The sequence below is a fragment of the Mastigoproctus giganteus genome, chromosome 2, assembly GCF_048544385.1.
Source record: "Mastigoproctus giganteus isolate SK-2022 chromosome 2, ASM4854438v1, whole genome shotgun sequence".
Classification (NCBI taxonomy): domain Eukaryota; kingdom Metazoa; phylum Arthropoda; class Arachnida; order Uropygi; family Thelyphonidae; genus Mastigoproctus; species Mastigoproctus giganteus.
Window position 1 is genome coordinate 174,631,084 of NC_143576.1, and position 23,137 is coordinate 174,654,220.

At 38.1% G+C, this 23,137-nt stretch overlaps 2 protein-coding genes across 4 annotated transcripts in view; one reads left to right on the plus strand and one right to left on the minus strand.

Moving 5' to 3' along the window:
* Positions 1-11,666, minus strand: part of LOC150089761 (eukaryotic translation initiation factor 4B-like) — a 310,970-nt gene extending 299,304 nt beyond the window's left edge. For all 3 annotated transcript variants that reach the window (XM_090368790.1, XM_090368789.1, XM_090368788.1), the window contains exon 1: positions 11,607-11,666. In XM_090368790.1, the coding sequence (XP_090224916.1) occupies positions 11,607-11,619 (13 nt within the window). In that variant the 5' untranslated portion in view covers positions 11,620-11,666. The remainder of the gene's footprint in view (positions 1-11,606) is intronic.
* Positions 11,667-11,963: 297 nt separating this feature from the next.
* The window catches only part of Tbcd (tubulin folding cofactor D), a 256,208-nt gene continuing 245,034 nt past the window's right edge, over positions 11,964-23,137 (plus strand). The window contains exon 1 of the mRNA XM_090389645.1: positions 11,964-12,349. Within this exon, the coding sequence (XP_090245771.1) occupies positions 11,996-12,349 (354 nt within the window). The 5' untranslated portion in view covers positions 11,964-11,995. The remainder of the gene's footprint in view (positions 12,350-23,137) is intronic.

Below are 23,137 nucleotides of genomic sequence, written 5' to 3' on the forward strand. Positions count from 1 at the left end.
AGCTTTTTTCATGCAGTCTTTGTGTTCTTTTTATACTATGGAATTTATGAAATTTTCAGATATTAGCATTAGCAAAGGCACATGATGCAAGAAAGAAAGCTTATATAGCTTCAGCCAAAAAAACCACCCATATTTCACCTAAAGGCAAATTTCTGCACATCTATCCTACAACCGTCTTTCCTCAATTTCAATTTATGCCTTCTCAGGTGATTATTCTGAGCAAGAGGAAGAATCCCATCAGCATTCAGCATGCTCAAACCATTCAAGGCTTTATACATCTCAATCAGATCACCTCGCAGGTGCCTAGTCTCCAGACACTAATTTGCAAAACTTAAGCCGTTCTTTGTAAGAGCAACCCTTTGTTCCATTCACTAATCTTGTTGCCCTTCTCTGTACTCATTACGACAGCTCTACATCCTTCTTAAAATGATGCCTCTAGACCTGTACACAGTACTCAAGGTGTGGCCTGACCATTGCTTTATACAAGGGGATAATCACCTCTTTATCCCTGCTAGAAAAATTCCTGTATATCATTGACAAGACACCATGACCTACTCTTGCAGACCATCTCCACTGCTCAGAAAACTTCATATCTGCCTGCAAAATTACCCCCACGTCTTTTTCATTCTCTACCACTGTCAGTGTAATACCAAAGAGTTGATATGTTACTCTGGAATTACTGCTTCCCATATGTAGTACTTTACATTTGTCAATGTAAAACTTCATTTGCCACCTCTCAGCCCATCTGCTCAACTTTTTTAGAACCTGTTGCAGCAGTGTTGTACTGTCATTAATGTCATTAACAACCCTGCCAACCTTCGTATCGTCTGCAAACTTGGACATTAAACCTGATATACCATCATCATTATCATTTATAAATACAGAAAACAACAATGGACCCACACTGAACCCTGAGGGACTCCACTAATAACATTAGTCCACGAAGAGCAGTGTCCATTGATTACCACTCTCTTTGTCTACTCCCACCATCCTTTTATCCATAGCAGCAATTTGCCTCCAATGCCATCTGCTCCAATTTGAACAGCAGTCTTCCATGTGCAACAGTATCAAAGGCTTTTGATACTCAAATATGATATCTTTGATATCATATTTGATATATATGATATCAAAGTTATTCTTTGCATCCAATTCCTTTGTGACTACATCATAGTATCCAATAAAATTGGTCAGACAAGATTTTCCCTTAACAAACGCATGCTGTGTCCGAGCTATAACTGAAGTCTTGTCTAGATGATCCTGCAATGCTTCTTTAACCAGTGCCTCCTTTAATTTCCCTGGAACAGAAGTTAAACTAACAGGTTTGTAATTACCTGTCTCCCTTTGATCCTCCTTTGTGGATTGGGATCACATTTGCATATATCTCCAGTCCATGGATACCTCCCATGAGTTCAGGGAAGCTCTCATAATTATGGCTAAGGGTTTGCTTACTTCCTTTGCTGCCTCCTTTAATGTAACTGAATAGATTCCATCCACCCCAGGTGACTTTCTTAGGTTTATCTTTAACAATTTCTCCTCCATTTTACTCTTAGTTATTACAAGATTATCTAGCTTACTGCCAGAGTTGAATACACCACTGGCTCCCTGAATCCTCATTCTGGCACCCCTCCCTAAATAACTCCTCATGTGTGAATGTCGATGCAAAATATTCATTCAGTTTGTTAGCTACCTGAGCAGGATCAACAACAGTTGAAACATCGATATCAAGTGGACCAATCTGATTCATCCCTTTCCTTCTAGATTTTACATAAGTAAAGAACTCTTTGCTTGTTTTTCTTTGCATCATTTGCCAAAGATTTCTCGTAATCTGCCTTCGCCTGCCTAACCTCCTTTGTAACTTGGTTACAGACCAGCTTATATCTATCATAGGCTTCTGTGTCACATGTAATTTATATGATCCCATGCATTTTTCTTCTCTGTCACATGTCTAATTAGTTCATTTGACATCCATTTAGGCCTAAATCTTAAACAATATTTCTTTGTTGGTGTGAAAAGTCTAGGGGCTTCCAAGATTAATTCTTTGAATGCTTTCCATTTTGAATTTGCTGTTGGTAACATCATCAGTTGGTTCCACCGTATAGAATTTACGGTTCCTTTATCTGCAGATTCTTGATGCATGAAGAATCACTACTGATAATCAGATCAAGAGAATTACTCCCTCTAGTTGCCTCCCAAACATGCTGCTGTACAAAACAATCATCCAAGAAATCCACAAAAGCCTTGCCAATGTATGAGTGACCAATACACAAATTCCAGTCAATATCTGAGAAATTAAAATCCCCCATTATAAGACACTCTAATTTACTGGCCCACTCTATTTCTTTGCACAATTGCTCATTATACTTATTCATTAGGCCTATAACACACATCTACTCTTATTTTTCCTTTCCCAGTGCTTATGCCACACCAAACAGACTCAACATTGCATTGTCCACCAACATCAATTGGATGCATCTCCTTAGATTTTATGTGTTTCTTAACTAACAGCATAACCCCTTCTGTCCTGTCTATCCTTTCTGTACACATTGTACTCCCCAAATTCCAGTTCTGCACTTCTTATGTCTGTGTGACACCATGTCTCTGATATCCCAACAATATCTGCCTTTGACGTTTTGACTAGCACTTCAAGCTCATTGAATTTATTAACTATACTCCTGGCATTGGTGTACATGTAAGTATACATGCACCTTTTCTTAGTTACCCTAATACTGCCCAGATATTTGCTACCTGTTTCACTATGACTCCCAGCAGTCCTGGAATTCCCACTGCCTTGCTTTCCAGGCTGCTGCTCAATTGCATTTCAATAGAAGTAGTGCAAGGATCACTTTTACCTTTGTCAGCGGCTACTGTTAATCTATTAGTCCATGTATCCCCCCAAGCTGGCAGTTTTCCGACCCACCTAACTCTGTCTCGATAGCATCGGCAAATATTCTTGCACCCTTTCTAATTAAGTGTATCCCATGCCTGTAGAAGCAGTCTCTCCTGTTAACAAGCACAGACCAGGCTGAGAAAAATTCTACCCCTTGAGACTTGCACAATCTCTCCAGGGCCGAATTGATTGACAAGGCTCTCATCATATACTCCCTCCTATTGTGTCTGGGCAGAATTGCACACTTTCAAATTCAACCCTAACTCGAGGCTTTTATTCAGCATTGTCTTGTACTTGTTAAGTAATTCTGCCGGTCTCCTACTCTTAATATCGTTAGTGCCAACGTGTACAACAATATCACCCTTTGTGCCCTTAAAGGATGATATCTGCCCTACAACATCATCAACCTTTCCCCCCTGCAGACATACCCTGGTCCTTTTCCATCTATCCTTTTTGCACAATATGTTCCCCATATGACAGCACATGGCAAGAGGCTGCCAGATCCTAAAAATAATTGACAGTGTCTACACATGCATTACTGACTGACTCCCTCTGGTCACAGTAGAGGGAGCAAGATTATTATACACTAGCTGATTTTGATGCTTCCTAGAAATTGAAAAGCAATGTGTTTCAACAATTTTTGGTCCACAGAACACTTCTGTAAACTGAATTTTTTTGCAGAACCCTGATATCGACTAAGGCATATTAAGTTTAATGTCAAATTTTGCTGATGATACAAAAGTTGGCAGGGTGGTTAATAACATAAATCACAGCACTACTACTGCAACAAGAAATTCTTATAGGCTAAGAAGTAGCAATTGTGAAGTTTAACACTCGTAAATGTCAGATACTGCACTTGGTAGCAGTAATCCCACAATAACATACTAATTGGGTGATACCACATTTTGAGTGGTGGTGATGGGCAAAAAAAAACCTAGAGTTAATTGTACAGTCCAACCTGAAGTTCTCTGACAGTGCAGACAGGCTGCTAGGCCAGCTCATGGAAGTCTCTCAATGGTATACAAGGATTTTTCAGGAAGGAACAAGGAAATGATTATCTGGTTGCATAACGATATGGCCAGATCTCATCCTGAATACTGCATATAAGTCTGGGCACTTCATTTTAGGAAGGAAGTGAATGTTGGAAAGAGTGGAAAGAAGAGCAATATTAGTTAGAGACACAAAAGCATACTCTTACCATGAAAGACACTTGAGTTTTTTGTAAATTGCAGCATTTGGAAATTAGGCACCTGCAAGGAGACCTAATTGAAATGTTTATAATGTTTTAAATTGGATTGAATAAACTAAATGCTGATGGTATCTTTACTCTTTTCTGAACAACACACATAAGGGGCCATATATTTAAATTGAAAAAGGTTGGTTGTAGGAAAGATGTGTTTTCATCCAGAGAGTGATTGTTGGAATAAACTTCCATTTGGTGTTATGGAAGTGAGTAGGTTTTAATAAATCTAAGAAAGGATTTAGACAAATTATTTGAAGAGATGGGCAAATGATTTAGTTGTTTATTTTTTTTTTTGACTGATGCTATATAAGCTTACATCATTTGCTACTACTAATACATTTAAAAAATTAGGTTAACCAATTTCCAGTATGCATCCATTACTGCTCAAGAAGTGCTGCTTAAGTCCCACCTTGTGTCTACCCATAACATTGAAAAGCCAGGAGGTGTAATTTGTGCAGTAGTGTTTAAAAAACTCAAGAAGTTTTTTAAACACTACTTCACAAATTACACCTCCTGGCTTTTCAATGTTATGGGAAGACGCATACTATAAATGCATTACCTAACAACTTGTTTTCCTTTCTTCACCATGTTATCAAACCCTTACTTTACTTCTATTTCTGCTCCCACAACTCCTTATTTCCATTAGTGAATTTTTTTTTTTTAATCCTCTGCATCTACCCGATTTATCCTGAACCTCTTACCTTTTATTATTTAATTTTTCAATGTTTCTTTTAAACTCTTCATAACTACTACCTTTGCCCTACTACAATCCCTCATTTATATTTTTCAACTTTGAGTTTTCATTTTTTTGTTTTTGCTAACCACACAGTGAAAACTATTGCTACACTGTTCTGTGATTTTTCCATTCAGTTTGTCACCAAACTGAATGCATCTAAATTTTTATTAATTTACGTTCACACACGAAGAATTCTTCAGGGAAGGGGATGCCAGAAGTTAATCAAATTCTAATAGAGATCTATTAGAATAAATAAATAGAGCAATATGTCAAAAAAATGCAAGAATTTGTTTACATCTACTGAATTTGCTAACATTTAAAAGTACACAAGTTGCACTTTTAAACTACTTTCAAAAATGCATTTGTAAAGTCATCTGTATCATTAATTTAGTCCTTTGTTTATACAATAACTAAAATTCTATGCTCTAGAGCAGTGCTTGTCAATAATTTTTGATCAGTGATCTGATCAAAAATTATATACCTTCCTTCTAGCGTTTTTACTTAGAAAAAAGAAGGAAGAGGATGAATCATTGATCCACTAGATATCAATGATTTAACTGCTGATGATCCTGCACAGGTTGCTGAAAAACTGAATGCATCTAAATTTTGAATCTACATTCATACATGTGGAATTCTATAGGGAAGGGGATGCCAGAAGTTTATTGAATTCTAATTGAATTCTGCAATTCTGCCCAGACACGATAGGAGGGAGTATATGATGAGAGCCTTGTCGATCAATTCGGCCCTGGAAAGATTGTGCAAGGCTCAAGAGGTAGAATTTTTTTCAGCCTGGACTGTACTTGTTAACAGGAGAGATTGCTTCTACAGGGATGGGATACACTTAAATAGAAAGGGTGCAAGAATATTTGCTGATGCTATCGAGGCAGTGTTAGGTGGGTCGGAAAACTGCTAGCTTGGGGGGAGACAAAGACCAATAGATTGACAGTAGCCACTGGCAGAGGTGAAAGAGATTCTTGCACTGCTTCTATTAGAATGAGCAGAAGCCTGAAAAACAAGATGCATGGTATTTCAGAGACTGCTGGGAGCCACTGCGATACAAGTAAACACATGGGTTGTGTTAGGGTAGCTAAGAATAGAAACAGGTGCAGGTATACTTGCGTGTACACCAATGCTAGGAGTTTAGTAAATAAATTTGATGAATTTGAGGTATTGCTCAAAACATCGAAGGCAGATATTGTTGGGATATCAGAGACGTGGTGTCACACAGATATAAGGGATGCAGAACTGCAATTTGGGGAGTACAACGTCTACAGAAAGGATAGACAGGATAGGAAGGGAGGAAGGGTTATGTTATTAGTTAAGAAACACATAAAAACCAAGGAAGTGAAGCCAGTCGACATCGCTGGACAGTGCAGTGTGGAGTCAGTTTGGTGTGACATAAACATTGGGAGATCAAAATTGAGAGTAGGAGTGTGCTATAGGCCTAATGACTCTGATGAGTATAATAAGGAACTGTACAGGGAAATAGAGTGGGCCAGTAAATCAGAGTGTCTTATGATGGGAGATTTTAATTTCCCAGATATTGACTGGAATTTGGGGGCTGGTTACTCACACACTAGCAGGACTTTTGTGGATTTATTGGATGATTGTTTTCTACATCAGCATGTTCGGGAGGCAACTAGAGGGAGTAATACTCTTGATTTGATTATCAGCAGTGATTCTTCATGCATTAAGAATCTGCAGATAAATGAACCACTAGGTGGCAGTGATCACAGTGTGCTGAAGTGGGATTTACTCAAAGAGGTAACTACCATTAGGGGTAAAGGGAAGGGTTATTGCTTCCGTAAAGGCGACTACGATGGACTGAGACAGTATTTAAATTGTATACAGTGGGACCAACTGATGATGTTACCAACAGCAAATTCAAAATGGGAAGTATTCAAAGAACTTATCTTGGAAGCTACTAGGCTTTACATACCAACTAAGAAATATTGTTCAAGGTTTAGGCCAAAATGGATGTCAGATGAACTAATGAGGCATATGGCAGAGAAGAAAAATGCATGGGATACATACAAATTAACACATGACACAGAAGCCTATGATAGATACAAGTTGATATGCAACCAAGTTACAAAGGAGGTTAGGCAGGCGAAGGCAGATTACGAGAAATCCTTGGCAAGGGATGCAAAGAAAAACAGCAAAGAGTTCTTTACTTATGTAAACTCTAGAAGGAAGGGGATGAATCAGATTGGTCCACTTGATATTGATGGGTCAACTGTTGATGATCCTGCTCAGGTAGCTAACAAACTAAATGAATATTTTGCATCGACATTCACACATGAGGAGTTATTCAGCGAGGGGAATGCCAGAGGTGTATTCAACTCTAGCAGTAAGCTACAGAATCTTGAAATAACTGGGAGTAAAGTGGAGGAGAAACTGTTGAAGATAAACAAAAGAAAGGCACCCGGGGTAGATGGGATCTATCCAGTTATATTAAAGGAGGCAGCAAAGGAAGTAAGCAAACCCTTAGCCATAATTATGAGAGCTTCCTTGGACTCAGGGGAGGTACCCATAGACTAGAATTGTGCAAATGTGACCCCAATTCACAAAGGAGGATCAAAGACTGACACAAGTAATTATAGACCTGTGAGCTTAACTTCTGTTCCAGGAAAATTAATGGAGGCACTGGTTAAAGAAGCACTGCAGGATCATTTAGACAAGACTTCAGTTATAGCTCAGACACAGCATGGTTTTGTTAAGGGGAAGTCTTGCCTGACCAACTTGACTGGATACTATGATGCAGTCACAAAAGAACTGGATGCAGGGAATAACTTTGATATTATATACTTGGATCTTAGAAAGGCTTTTGATACTGTTGCACATGGAAGACTGCTACACAAATTGGAGCAGTGTGACATTGGAGGCAAATTGCTGCTATGGATAAAGGGGTGGTTGAGGGGGAGAAGACAGAGAGTGGTAATCAATGGACACTGCTTATCGTGGACTGATGTTATTAGTGGAGTCCCTCAGGGTTCAGTGTTGGGTCCATTATTGTTTTCTGTATTTATAAATGATATTGATGATGGTATATCGGGCTTAATGTCCAAGTTTGCAGACGATACAAAGGTTGGCAGGGTTGTCAAGGACACTACTGACACTATGCTGCTGCAACAGGATCTGGAAAGGTTGAGCAGATGGGCTGAGAGGTGGCAAATGAAGTTTAACATTGATAAATGTAAAGTACTACACATGGGAAACAGCAACCCCAACGCAACGTATCAACTCTGTGGTACTACACTGACAGTGGTAGAGAATGAAAGGGACTTGGGGGTGGTTGTGCAGGCAGATATGAAGTTCTCTGAGCAGTGCAGACGGACTGCAAGAGTAGCTCATGGAGTATTGTCAATGATATACAGGAATTTTTCCAGCAGGGATAAGGAGGTGATTATTCCATTGTATAAGGCGATGGTCAGGCCACACCTAGAGTACTGTATACAGGTCTGGAGACCTCATTTCAAGAAGGATGTAGAGCTGCTGGAACGAGTACAGAGAAGGGCAACAAGATTAGTGAATGGAACAAAGGGGTGCTCTTACGAAGAAAGGCTTAAGTTTTGCAAATTACAGTGTCTGGAGACTAGGCACCAGCAAGGTGATCTGATAGAGGTGTATAAAGCCTTGAATGGTTTAAGCATGCTCAATGCTGATGGGATTCTTCCTCTAGCTCAGAAAAATCACCTGAGAGGGCATAAATTCAAATTGAGGAAAGACAGATGTAGGATAGACGTGCGGAAATTTGCCTTTAGCCAGCGGGTGGTTGGTTGGTGGAACAGACTTCCATCCCTTGTGGTGGAGGTTGATAGCCTAAATAAGTTTAAGGCTCAGCTGGACAGGTATTTTGAACGAACAGAGGGGTGAAGTGGAAGTGGGTTTTTTTTTTTTTTTTGGCTGATGCTGCATAAGCTTGCTTTCTTGCATCAAATGCCTCTACTAATGCTAATGCTAATAGGGATCTAAATGATTTTGGTTAACTAAAGAGAAAGTGGAAAAGAAACTGGTGAAAAAGACCTGCAGATAATTGCACAGTCAGATATGTGTGAAGTTCTCTGAGCAATGCACACACAGGGTGCTCACTGGGTTTTGTCAATAATATACAGGAATTTTTCCAGCAGGGAATAAGGAGATGAATATCTCATTGTATAAGGCAATGGTTAGGCTGCATCTTGAGTATTGCACACACAGGTCTAAAGGTCTCATTTTAGGAAGGATATAGATCTGCTGGAATGGGTGTAGAGAAGGACAAGAAGATTGGTGAAGGGAACAAAATTGTGGTCTTACCAAGAAAGGCTTCCGTTCTGAAAACTACAGTATTCGGACACTAGACACTTGTGAGGTGATCTGACTGAGGTGTTTAAGGCTTCTAATAGATTGAGCAAGCTCAATGCTGATGGCATTCTTCCTCTTGCTCAGACTACACAAGTGAGGCAGCATAAATTCAAGTTGAGGAAGGATGGTTGTGGGGTAGATGTCAGACATTTGCCTTCAGCTAGCAGGTGGTTGATTGTTGTAACAAACTTCCATCTGTTGTTGTGGAAGTAGGTAGTTTGAATAAATTCAATGAACTACACAAATTATCGGAGGGGATGGACAGGTGATGTGGGAATTTTTTTTTTTTTGAAAGATGCTTTATAAGCTTGTTTTTTTTGCATCATTTGCCACTACTAATACTAAAGACTCAATTTAAATAATAACAGGATATAAAACAAGTCATGGAGCCAATTTACAAATTCTGAATGCATTGAACAATGCAATCTGAAATGTTTATCAGCATCAGCCATTTTCAATCCACTGGAGGATGAAGGTCTCTCCAGCAACTTTCCAGTTCCTTCTGTTTTGTGCAATGGCCATCCATTTACTACCCACACTCTTGAATTTCATCTGTCCATCTCCGTTGTTGTCTTCCAGGTTTTTTTCTAGCTCTTCTTGGGTACCATTCTGTTATTTTCTTAGTCCATCTGTTTTAATGTCTTCAAGCTGTGTCCTGCCCAAGTCCATTTCAGTTCTTTAGTCTTGATAAGAATGTCCTTTATTTGTGTTTGCTGCTTATTCACGTGTTTCTCTTCTTATCTAACAGTCTGCTTCTGAATATAATTTGTATATTGTAATTATGATATATTCATATATCCTAATATAATTAAGTTCATTGTATCAAACACTAAGTCATGAGATCTACCAATATTTTACTTTTTTTTTTTGTGTTATCACTATAGCTGAAACTCTATGATATAGAGATGTAATCACAGTTTAGAAAAATAAACGATTTGTAATGGGCTGTCACTTCTATATTATTTTATTAACATATATCAAAATTTTTCTCTGGCTCTCAGTGATTCTATCCAAATGTCAACAAGTAAAATTTAATACTGACACTAGTAAAAAGGCCTGGTCTTAGCTGATATGAATGTCATTCTATTAAAATTGGCACATTTTGCTTTCCTTAAGTACTATTACTATCTTATATTCCGTTACTTTTTCCTTCTTTCTTGTTCATATCTTATTTTGAATGAATATGCTAGACGTGATATTTGCATTATTGTTATCACATGATTCTATATTCTATCTTTGTAACCATACTTTATTTGTATTTATTCTGATATGTATTTTCTACTTTTTATGTTTTTATTTGCTTTATCTGAAGTGAAAGATATTCTATTTCCCTAGTGGCATACCATCATGAGCCCTGTGAAATGTAATATACTTATTTTATATACTTTTCTCATTTTTTTTTCTTTTCTAATCCCCCCCCCCAACCTCCCTAAAGTATAGGGTCCTAGTGCAATGCAACTGAATGACAGGATAATATGCCATAGCAATTGCAAGAAATTTATTTATTTATTTAATGTGCTGTCTACATCTCTAGATCCTGAATTATATATGGCTAGTTCTGTTCAATTCTGTGGAAATGATCAAAACTCATACGACTGTATAGATCAAAACTCATACGACTGTATATAGTTTATGGCTATATATTACACAAAACTATATAAGCTGTTTTAAACTCTCCAATTTGATAACTATAGAGTTCATATAATGAACTAATTTTCTGGGCAAACGAATCAATTCCTTAATGTGAAAATAGTTTAGAGGAATAGTTTAATGCTGTATCTCTGTTAACCATATTTCCATTTGTCTAACCGGGGCCCTTTTTTGGGAGTGGATGCCGTCTTCAACTAAACCACTATTTTTTGTTCTTTTTATTTAGTTATATCTGCTCATCAGGAAAAGGTGTCAACTTCAAACTAAGTGGGCACCAACTAAGCCATGCATCATTTATGCTGGTTTATCTTATTTATTTATTTACTTTTTCAAAAACATTATTTTGATCAACAATAACAAGCAAATTATATCTCTGATACCTTTTAAAAAGGTATGACAACTTTGCCAAACATGCTAGATGTTTATTCCCAACTCTTATACAAGAAAATAGTCTCCTTTAAATATTACCTAAAAACTTTATTTATTATCAGCTGGGCTAATTATTTAAAATATGTGTTAATAAATTTACCACTGGATAAATATATTCTTATAAACCTTTAAGGCCCTCTAAATTCTTCGCACTCTTCTTAATGTAAAATGGTATGTTTCGTCATTAAATGGATTTTTTCTATTTTAAAATATCAAGGACTGATTTAGGCATATGTATATGTTAAACGTAGTTATAATGAAAGCGATATATAAACCTAAATTAGTTTTATAAGAAGGAACCTGACATCCCACCTTACCTGAAGACGCCATCTTGAAGCAGACGCAATTATCAAAAATGACATAAATAATAAAAAAAAAGTGACTGTGATATAAAGTTTTGATAGTAAGTGTCTTATTGAATTAACATCTGTTTTGTTCGTAAGTTAGGCGAATCTCTGAATACCTGCTGTGTATCTTATTATTTTTTTTTCACCTTAATGCTTTCTGTAATTCAAAGTCATAACACACCAACACTTCTCTTACAGATTCAACCATATTGTAAGACTCTATCGCTAGATGGCACTACTTTAAAACGTATTGCTGTGATCATGGGTAGTTTATAGGTAGGATCTGTGGTATAGTCCTTTTCTGCGTAAACTAGTCTGCAGTAAAATTAAAATTAACGATATTTAGGAAGCAAACAGCAATGGATATGGAGGAAGATATTTGTGATGACAATGAAAATATAGGTTTAGGCTGTGCTCTTGATTTGTTTCGAGAGCATGAGGAAGTTTTAAATATTATTAATCGTTTAAAAGAAGTATACGATAATCAAACAGTGGCAGAAGATAGCTACGAGCGATTCATTTATATTCTTTCCCAGTATCAAGAGCAGCCTCATCTGCTTGATTCTCATTTAATCATTCTTTTGGAAAGTCTTCTCTCAATTGCCAGAGATGTTAGTACACCAGATAAATTACGACATGTGGCGTTTAAATTTCTTTGGGTTATCACCAAAGTGAGACATTACAAAATCATTGTAAGACATTTACCTCACGAAGTAAGTACACGTTTGTGGCAATATGTTTTTTTTTTCTTAATTTTCTTTTCTTTTGGTGAAATACTAAGCTACGTTTAAATTCGATAGCATTAATTATGATAAAAACTTTATTTCATTAACCACTTCCAAAACGCTTAATGAGAAGAAACAATTCATAGTTGTACATACATAAAAAGTTAGCAAAATCATGATTTAATCTTGCACAAAATGTAATTTAGTATAAAAAAGAAATGCATTTTTAAAATTTATGATCTTAAAAATGCATTGCAGGTGCCTAGTCTCGAGACACTGTAATTTGCAAAACTTAGGCCTTTCTTCGTAAGAGCACCCCCTTTATTCCATTCACTAATCTTGTTGTCCTTCTCTGTACTCTCTCTCTCCAACAACTCCTCATCCTTCTTAAAATGAGGCCTCCAGACCTGTATACAGTACTCAATGTGTGTGTCCTCACCATTGCCTTATAGAAGGGGATAATCTGCTAGAAAAATTCCTGTAAATCATTGACAATACACCATGAACTACTCTACTGCACTATATGTGCCAAGGGTCCTGAGCTGGATATCATCATTCTTATCTTGGTGATTCCCTTCTACTTCTGTCTCTTGCTCTCTCCTCTCTCTCTCTTAGGGCACCTAAGAAATTTTTTTTGATTGGTGCAACATAAGCTTCAGGCTTCCTTGCACTATATGACTAATAATAAATGTTGGAAGACAGCAAGTTTATAAAGCATCAAAAAAAAGAAAAAACTTGCCATGTCATCTGTCCATCCACTCCAATAAATATCAACTTCCATAACAACAGAAGTTTGTTCCAACAGTCACCCAACTGCTGGCTGAAGGCAAATTTTCGCACATCTATCCTGCAACCATCCTCCCCCAGTTTAAATTTATGCCCCCTCATGTGTAGCAAGAGGAATGATGCCCTCAGCACTGAGCTTGCTCAATCTATTTGAACCCTTAAACACCCTAATAAGATCAGCTTGCAGGTGCCTAGTCTCCAGATGCTTCAAATTCAGAACTGAAGCCTCTGCCTTTCTTGGTGAGACCACCCTTTCTTCCTTTCACTGTTCTCTGCACCATCCCAACAGATTCACATTCCACCTCAAATGAGGCCTTCAGGCCTGTATACAGTACTCAGAATGCAGCCTAACCATTTCCTTGTACAATGGGATAATCACCTTATCCTTGCTATCAAAATTCCTGTATATCATTGGCAAAACCCCATGAGCTGCCCTGACAGCCTGTCTGCACAATTATCTGCAGATCCTTTTCATTTTCCACTACTGCGTGTGTGTAGTAGAAAATGAAATACAAATCTCAGACTAACATACCACAAATGTGATACATTATTCCGAGGTTACTGCCTGCTACCCATTCCTTGCATTTTTAAATGTTAAATTTCAACTGCCATTTCTGAGTCCATATGTCTAATTTTTCTACAATGTTGCAGTAGCTTTTTTTTGATTACTGTCATTAACTTCACAAAGGGGGAGCGAAGGGTGACACGAGTAATTACAGACCAGTTAGTTTAACTTCTGTTCCGGGCAAAATAATGGAGTCGCTGGTTAAAGATGCATTGCAGGATCATCTAAACAAGACTGCAGCAATAATTCAGACACAGCATGGGTTTGTTAAGGGAAAGTCTTGTCTGACAAATTTGATAGGATATTATGATGTGGTTACAAAGGAACTGGATGCAAAAAATAATTTTGATATCATATATTTTGATTTCAGGAAAGCTTTTGACACTGTTGCGCATGGAAGACTATTGTACAAATTGGAGCAGAATGGTATTAAGGGTAAGTTGCTACAATGGATAAAAGGATGGTTAAGTGGGAGAAGACAGAGGGTGGTAATCAATGGGTGCTGCTCTTCGTGGACTAATGTTATTAGTGGAGTCCCACAGGGTTCGGTGTTGGGTCCACTGTTGTTTTGTATATTTATCAATGATATTGATGAAGGTATATCAGGCTTAGTGTCGAAGTTTGCAGATGATACAAAGGTTGGCAGGGTTGTTAATGACAGTAATGGCAGTGTGCTACTGCAACAGGATCTAGATAATTTGGGCAGATGGACTAAGAAGTGGCAACTGAAGTTTAACCTTGACAAATGCAAAGTACTGCATATGGGTAGAAGTAACCCCAGAGAAACGTGCCAACTGTGTGGTACTACACTTAAGGTGGTAGAAAATGAAAAAGACCTGGGAGTAATTGTGCAGTCAGATATGAAGTTTTCTGAGCAATGCAGACAGGCTGCCAGGGCAGGTCATGGGGTTTTGTCAATGATATATAGGAATTTTGCTAGCAGGGAAAAGGAGGTGATTATCCCTCTGTATAAGGCAATGCTCAGGCCACGCCTTGAGTACTGCGTACAGGTCTGGAGGCCTCATTTTAGAAAGGATGTAGATTTACTTGAGCGTGTACAGAGAAGGGCAACAAGATTGGTGAGGAGAATGAAGGGATCCTCTCATCAAGAGAGGCTTAAGTTCTGCAAATTGCAGTGGCTGGAGACTAGGCACCTGCGCGGTGATCTGATTGAGGTGTATAAGGCCTTAATGGGTTCAGCAAGCTGAATTCTGATGGGATCCTTCCACTTGTTCAGATTACAAACCTAAGGGGGCATAAATTCAGATTAAGAAAGGACAGATGTAGAATAGATGTGCGGAAATTTTCCTTTAGCCAGCGGGTAGTTAATTGCTGGAACAAACTTCCATCTGTCGTTGTGGAAGTTGATAGGTTGAATAAATTTAAGGAGGAACTGGACAGGCATTTGGAGGGAATGGTGTGATTTTTTTTTTTTTTTTTTTGGCTGATGCTGCATAAGCTCATACATTTGCTTTCTTGCATCACATGCCACTACTACTACTACTTGTCCACCTCCGTATCCAAACTTAGACATTAAGCCTGATATATCTTCATCAATATCATTAATAAATATTGAAAACAACAGGGGTGCCAGCACTGAACCAAAGGGGAATCCACTAATAACATTAGTCCATGAAGAGTAATCTCCTTTAATAACATTCTCTGCCTTCTCTTACTCAATCATTCCTTAATTCCACAATGCTCTAATTTATATAGCAGTCTTTTATGTGCAACAGGACTAAATGCTTTCCCTCAAGTCCAATATATGATATCAAAATTATTTTTTGCATCCATTTTGTTAATGCATCACAGTATCCAATCAAATTAGTCAGAGATGATTTCCAATTATTGAATCAGTCCATAGGGAACCTCCTTTGAATCAAATGATACTCTCATAATTATAGCTAAGGGTTTGGTTTTCTCCTTTGCTGTCTTCCTTAACATAATTGGATTGCTCCATAATCGCAGCTGCCTTTTTAGGCACATTTGCATATATATGTAATAAGCACGTATTGTCTTCAATACATTCATTCGTCTGTTCACAACCCAAGGAGATACACGGTCAACAGATTTTCATGAAATTTTGTATTCGAGCTTGTTAAAAAATATTTTTTGAACCGAACCACATATTTAACCCCAGGGGCTCACATCTGGTGAGTATGGGCTTGGCACACCTAGGGTTCTGAGCAGGATATCATCATTCTTTTTCTTGGTGATTCCTTTCTACTTCTGACTCTTTCTCTCTCTCTCTCTCTCAGGGTAACTCTGAAATTTTTTTGACTGGTGCATCATAAGCCTCAGGCTTCCTTGCACCATATGGCTAATAATATCATTAAAATATGGCAAATTGAAATCTAGCCATTATTATTTCTTTTTTCCATTACAGTTTGTGTGGAAATAAGATATTCATTGATTAAATGTGGGTTTTATGCGGTATTGTTAGTTTTAGACAGTCTGTGCATGCTTCATGTGTATTGTTTTGCAACACTCGTGAACATGATATCGATTTTGAAAAGATACATAAATACAGACTGAACATAAACGTGTAGAGTTTATTAACTGTTCTATAAAGTTATAATCTTAGTAATTAATTGATAAGGACAGAACGTATTTACTTTTCATTTCTATTAATCACTGAAAATTAAAAAATTATTTAATTTAAGAAAAAAAATCTGTATCTGAAATATAATGCACTACATATATTAACTATCTTGTTTATATTTAGCTTCAATAATTTGAGTAAGAACAGGTGCATGTATACTTGTATGTACACCAATTCTAGGAGTATAGTAAATAAATTTGTTGAATTTGAGGGGCTGGTCAAGACATTAAAGGTGGATAACGTTGTCATATATCATAGACCTGTCACACAAATAAAAGGCATAAAATTTGGGGAGTACAATGTGTTCAAAGAGGATAGACAGGACAGGATAGGAAGAGTGGAGGGGTATGCTCTTAGTTAAGAAACATAAAATCTAAGACATTTGCATCTAATGCATCAGGTTGACATGGTTAGACAGTGCAATGTTGAGTCAGTTTGGTATGACATAACCACTGGAAAAGCAACAACGAGAGTAGGAGTGTGCACTATAGGCATAATGACTCTGATGAGTATATTGAACAACTGTACAGAGAAATAGAGTGGGCAAGTAAATCAGATTGTCTTATAATGAGGAATTTTAACTTCCCAGATATTGACTGGAACTTATGGGTTGGTCACTTGCACACTTACAAGACTTTTTGCAGATTTATTGGATGATTATTTTCTACAACAGCAGCATGTTTGAGAGGAAAACAGAGGGACTAATATTCTTGATCTGATTATCAGCAGTGATTATCCATGCATTAAGAATTAGCAGATAAAGAGACCACTTGTTGGCAGTGATCACAGTATACCATTGTGGGATTTACTTAAAGATGTAACTACCATCATATGTAAAGGGAATGGTTTTTGCTTTAATAAAGGTGACTACAGTGGTCTCAGACAGTTTTTAAATTCTGTACAATGGGATCAACTGATGATGTTACCAGCGGTGAATTCTGAATTGGAAGCCTTCAAGAACTTAACCTTAAACTTAAGTATGAAAAGCCTAGTAGCTTTTCATACTTAACCTTGGATGCATATAAGTTATCAAGCGACACAAGCCTACAGCAGATATAAGCTAGTCTGTAATCAAGTCACAATGGAGGTTAGGCAGGCGATTACGAGAAATCTTTTGGGACCAACTGATGATGTAAATGGGAAGCATTCAAGGAAATAATGTTGAAAGCTACTAGGCTTTTCATACCAACTTAGAGATACTGTTCATAGTTTAGTCCTAAATGGATGTCAGATGAACTAATGAGACTGGTGGCAGAGAAGAAAAATTCATGGAATGCATATAAACTATCAGGTGACACAGAAGCCTATTGTATATTTAAGCTAGTCTGTAATCAAGTCACAAAGGAGATTGGGCAAGAGAAGGCAGATTGTGAGAAATCTTTGGCAAAGGATGCAAAGAAAAACAGCAAAAACTTTGTTACTTATGTCAACTCTAGAAGAAAGGGATGAATCAGATTGGTCTACTTGATATAGTGATGATCCTGCTCAGGTTGCTGAAAAACTGAATGCGTATTTTGCATCTACATTCATACATGAACAATTCTTAGGGAAGTGGAGGCCAGCAGATTATCAACCTCTAACAGGGAGCTAAATGATTTTGTAATAACTCAGAGCAAAGTGGAGGTGAAATTGTTGAAGTTAAACATAAGGAAAGCACCTAGGGTGAATAGAATCTATCCAGTTATATTAAAGGAGGTGGCAAAGGAAGTAAACAAACCCTTAGCCATAATTAAGAGAACATCCCTGGATTCAGGGGAGGTTCCCACAGACTGGAGATGTGCAAACGTATTATCAATTCACAAAGGAGGATCAAAGGGTGACATAAGTAATTACAGATCTGTTAGTTTAACTTCTGTTCTGATGAAAATAAAGGAGTCGCTTGTTAAAGAAACATTGCAGAATCACCTAGACAAGACTGCAGTTATAGTTCAGATGGGGCATGGGTTTGTTAAGGAGAAATCTTGCCTGACTAATTTGATTGGATCCAATGAAATGGTCACAAAGGAGCTGGGTGCAAAAAATAATTTGATATCATATTCTTGGATTTCCAGAAAGCTTTTGATACTATTGCACATGGAAGACTGCTGTACAAATTGGAGCAGTATGGCATTAAGGGCAGGTTGCTGCTATAGATAAAAGTATGGTTAAGTGGGAAAAGACAGAGAGTGATAATCAATGGACTCTGCTCTTAATGGAATATTGTTATTAGTAGTGTCCGCCTGGGTTCACTCATTGTTGTTTTGTGTATTTATAAATGATATTGATGAAGTTATACCAGGCTTAATGTCCAAGTTTGCAGATGATACAAAGGTTGGCAGGGTTGTTTATGGCAATAAAGATAGTATGCTACTGCAACAGGATCTAGAAAAGTTAGGCAGATGGCTGAGAAGTGGCAACTTAACATTGACAAATGCAAAGTACTAGATATGTGTATCAGTAACCCAAGAGAAACATACCAACTGTGTGGTACTACACTCGGGAAGGTGGTGAATGAAAAAGATCTGGGGGGTAATTGTGCATTCAGATATGAAGTTCTTTGAACAGTGCAGGCGGGCTGCCAGAGCAGGTCATGGAGTTTTGTTAATTATATATAGGAATTTTGCTAGCAGAGACAAGGTGGTGATTATCCCTTTGTATAAGGCAGTGGTCAGGCCATACCTTGGATACTGCATACAGGTCTGGTGGCCTAATTTTAGGAAGGATGTAGAGTTGCTAGAACAAGTACAGAGTAAGGCAACAAGACTGGTGAGAGGAACAAAGGGGTGTTCTTACGAAGAAAGGCTTAAGTTCTGCAAGTTGCTGCATCTGGAGACTAGGCACCTGTGATGTCATCTGATTGAGGTGTAAGAGGCCTTCAACTGTTTGAGCAGGTTCAGTGCTGACGAGATACTTCCATTTGCTTAGGTTAAGAACCTGAGGGAGCATAGATTCAAACGGAGGAAAGACAGTTGTAGAAAAGATGTGCGGAAGTTTGCCTTTAGCCAGTGGATAGTTGATTACTGGAACAGACTTCCATCTGTTGTGGAAGTTGATAGCTTAAATAAATTCAAGGCTGAAGTAGTCAAACATTTGGAGTGACCAGATGGGTGAAATGGGAAGGTTTTTTTTTTTTTTTTGGCTGATGCTGTCTAAGCTTGCTTTCTTGCATCCTATGCCTCAACTAATGCTAATGTGCTTTAGCTGCCTAACCTCCTTTTTTGACGAATTAACAAGGATGGCTTCCGTATCACCTGATAATTTGTGCATCCCATGAATTTTTCCTCTCTGTCCTTGAGACTTATTACTATATCTGATATCCATTTAGGTCTGAACCTTGAACAGTATTTACTAGTCTGTATGAAAAGCCTAGTAGCTTTTTGCAATTACTTCTCTGAATGTCGTGCTTAGAAAAGTTGCCATTGTTAATATCATCAGTTGGTCCCACTGTAAAGATTTTAATAACTGTCTTAGGCCACTGTAGTCACCTTTACAAAAGAAATCCCTTCCCTTTACTCTTGATGGTAGTTACATCTTTTAAGTAAATCCCACATCAATACACTGCGATGACTGCCACCTAATGGTTCTTTTATTTGCAGGTTCTTAATGTATGAAGAATCACTGCCAATAATCAGATCAATAATATTGCTTACTCTTGTTGCTTCTTCTTCTGGCCCCTCCGTAGCCAGGTGGGAAGGAGCAGCAGTGCGTAGCACACGCTTCTTGATTAGACCGGGGTTCGAGCCCATCACCACCACCAAATATGGAGGATACGGAAAGGTCAGGGAATGACCACCGCATATTCCCGGAGGAATATGGCCTTAGTTGCTAATGCTCCTAAAAACCAAATAACAAAAACAACTTGTTGCTTCTCTAACATGTTGCGGTAAAAAAAAGTCAACTAATAAATCCACATAAATCAATCTTATTGGTAGGTGAGTATCCAGCCTACAAGTTTCAATATCTGGAAAGCTAAAATCCCCATTATAAGACATTCTGATTTTCTGGACTACTCTGTCTGTGTAACAGTTGTTCATTATAGTCATGATGGTCGTTAGGCTTATCACGCACCCCTTCTCTCATTTTTTTGTTTTCCCAGTGCTTATGTCACACCAAACTGACTCAACATTGCACTGGCCACTCTATTGGATGTACTGCCTTAGATTTTTTGCTTCTTACGAGCATAACCCTTCCCCCTCTCTTGTCCTTTCTGTTTACATTGTACACCCCATATTCAAATTCTGCATGTCTTATGTCTTTTTTTTTTTTACTCCTGAACAGCCGAAGCCTTACAGAGGAGGAATATAACAGTAGCAATACAGTAATAATTCTATTTACCAGTCAGTATGCAATGTCAAATCTCAATATACAAGGTCAATACAGGGTGTTTCAAAAATATTGGTACAAATGTTTAGGGGAAGTAGGTAACATCTAACGGAATATGAATCGCATAGGAACCCATAACCGGAAATGTCACCGTAAGTTGGTATACGGTGTTGTTTGCGAGAGGTAAAATTTCTGGTTTACTCATTCAAGCAGTAGTAGCCGCACGAAGAGCATGCATCAATATATGAACTGTGAGCTGGCAGACATGCACCTAGTGTATGGACGAGTTGCTCAACGAATTTATGGAGAACGTGCCCCAGACAGACATGTACTGGACCACCGTTTGTTTGCATGTGTGCATCAAAATTTGTGCAATTATGGGTCATTTAGAGGTAACAGGAGTAGTGCGGGCAGACCACATTCGGCGCGAACTCCCACCATGCAAGAAAGTGTGTTGAATGCCATCCAGAATAATCCTACTACCAGCACACATGCCGTTGCCTCTGCCTTAGGAGTGTCTCGTTGCAGTATACAGCGTGTCTGGCACGACGATTCCTTACATCCCTTTCATCTCCAAAGGTTCAGTTACTGCTCTCCCAAGACCATCCTGCACGTGTGGCTTTTGCACAGTGGTTTCTCCAAGAAAGTGTTCAACAAGACTGGAATTTTCCGTTTTGTTCACGGATGAGGCTTATTTCACTCGGGAAGGCTTATTCAATCAGCGCAATGCTCATGTGTGGGCACACGACAACCCACATGGTGTGCACCCCCATGCAGCACAACATTGCTTCACAATAAATGTGTGGGCAGGTATGGTCGGTGACTGCTTAGTCGGCCCATACCTGTTACCATCCCGCATGAACTCCGCTAAATATCGGATCTTTCTTGAACAAGTTCTACCAGAGTTACTTGACGATGTTCCAGCAAATGTGAGATGCAACATTTGGTTTCAACATGACGGGGCACCTGTCCATTATGGAAGGTGTGTTCGTGACCATTTGAACAGGTTTTGGGCGTCAATGGATTGGCCGTGGTGGACCCGTTGCCTGGCCCCCACACTCACCTGATTTATCGAGCTTTGATTTCTTTCTGTGGGGGACCCTCAAATCTATCGTGTATGAATCGCCTGTGGAGACAGAAAGGGATCTCGTGGCGAGACTCATCTGCGCCGCTGCTGCTACTGTCAAAGAAACTCCAGGTGTGTTCGACCATGTCTGCCAATCCATGCTGTGTCAGTGTCATGCATGCATCACATCTCATGGTGGAACCTTTGGGCATCTGTTGTAACATTATGAAATGCATTCATCTCGTACTCCATTGTTAATATTATGTCAAATAAATGTTTGCCACTAATTACTGTCTTGTGTCATTTCTGCTTCTTGTGCTTCTGCTACTACTTTCCTGTGATGTTTCCGGTTATGGGTTCCTATGCGATTCATATTCCTTTAGCTGTTACATACCTCCCCTAAAACGTTTGTACCAATATTTTTGAGACACCCTGTATACAGCATATACTATGGAATATCTTATGTTACAGGCGATTTGCATTTAAGCAAAGCTGAGTGACAGAGATTTTTGTATTTCTAAACATCTTTGATATTATATTTTCTTGTTTGCTCACAATGAATAGTTATTGATTGAATTGTATTATTATTATTATTATAGTTATCCATTTTTTTTTGTATTTCTTATTATTATATTTATTATTTTCTTTGTTTATTGAAATATTTATAGTTAGTATATACCTATTTTTTGTTTTATTTTTACTATTATTATTAAATTAATCATTTATTCTCATTTTCTAAATCCTCGATTGTAGAACCGTTGCAACTCTTTTTTTGATATTGATGTCTTCAGCGAGAATGTCAATGTTGGATTCGTTTAGCAATTTTGCAGTTCTATTGAAATAGTGGAATTTAAGTTGATCAGTTCTGAATGGCTCTAATGCCAGCAGATTGTGTCTTCTCAAGGCTCTTGGAGGACAGCTAAAATTGATGAGGTAGAGCAGCTCGGGAGCATCCAGCTTTCCAGCCACCAGAGGAATCAGGAACTTGCAGTCTGCCACAGCCCTTCTTTGAGAGAGTGGTACCATCCGAAGTGAATGCACCATTCATAATAAGATTTTGTGTTCAATTCAAACCTCCACTTGTACACTAGGAAACTGACTATGGATTTCTGAATATGTTCCAGTTGTTTTATAAGAATTTTTGTGTGAGGATTCCAGATCTGTGAGGCATATTCTAGAATTGGGGTAACTATCATTATGCAAGCTGTTTTTATGAGCTGTATTTTGGTAAAGTCAAAGCAGATTCTTTTAAGCAGTCCAAGGGATTTGGAGGCCTTTGCTGTAGTCTTATTTACATGTATGTTGAAGTTTCCCTTGGCAGAAAACCATACCCCCAAATCTGAAACCTCTTGCACTCTCATTATCTCTTGATTATTGATTTTATAGGGATAATTAATCTTGTGTTTTTTGTGATAGTCTGCAGTAGAGATGGTGCAGCATTTGTCTAAGTTTAGT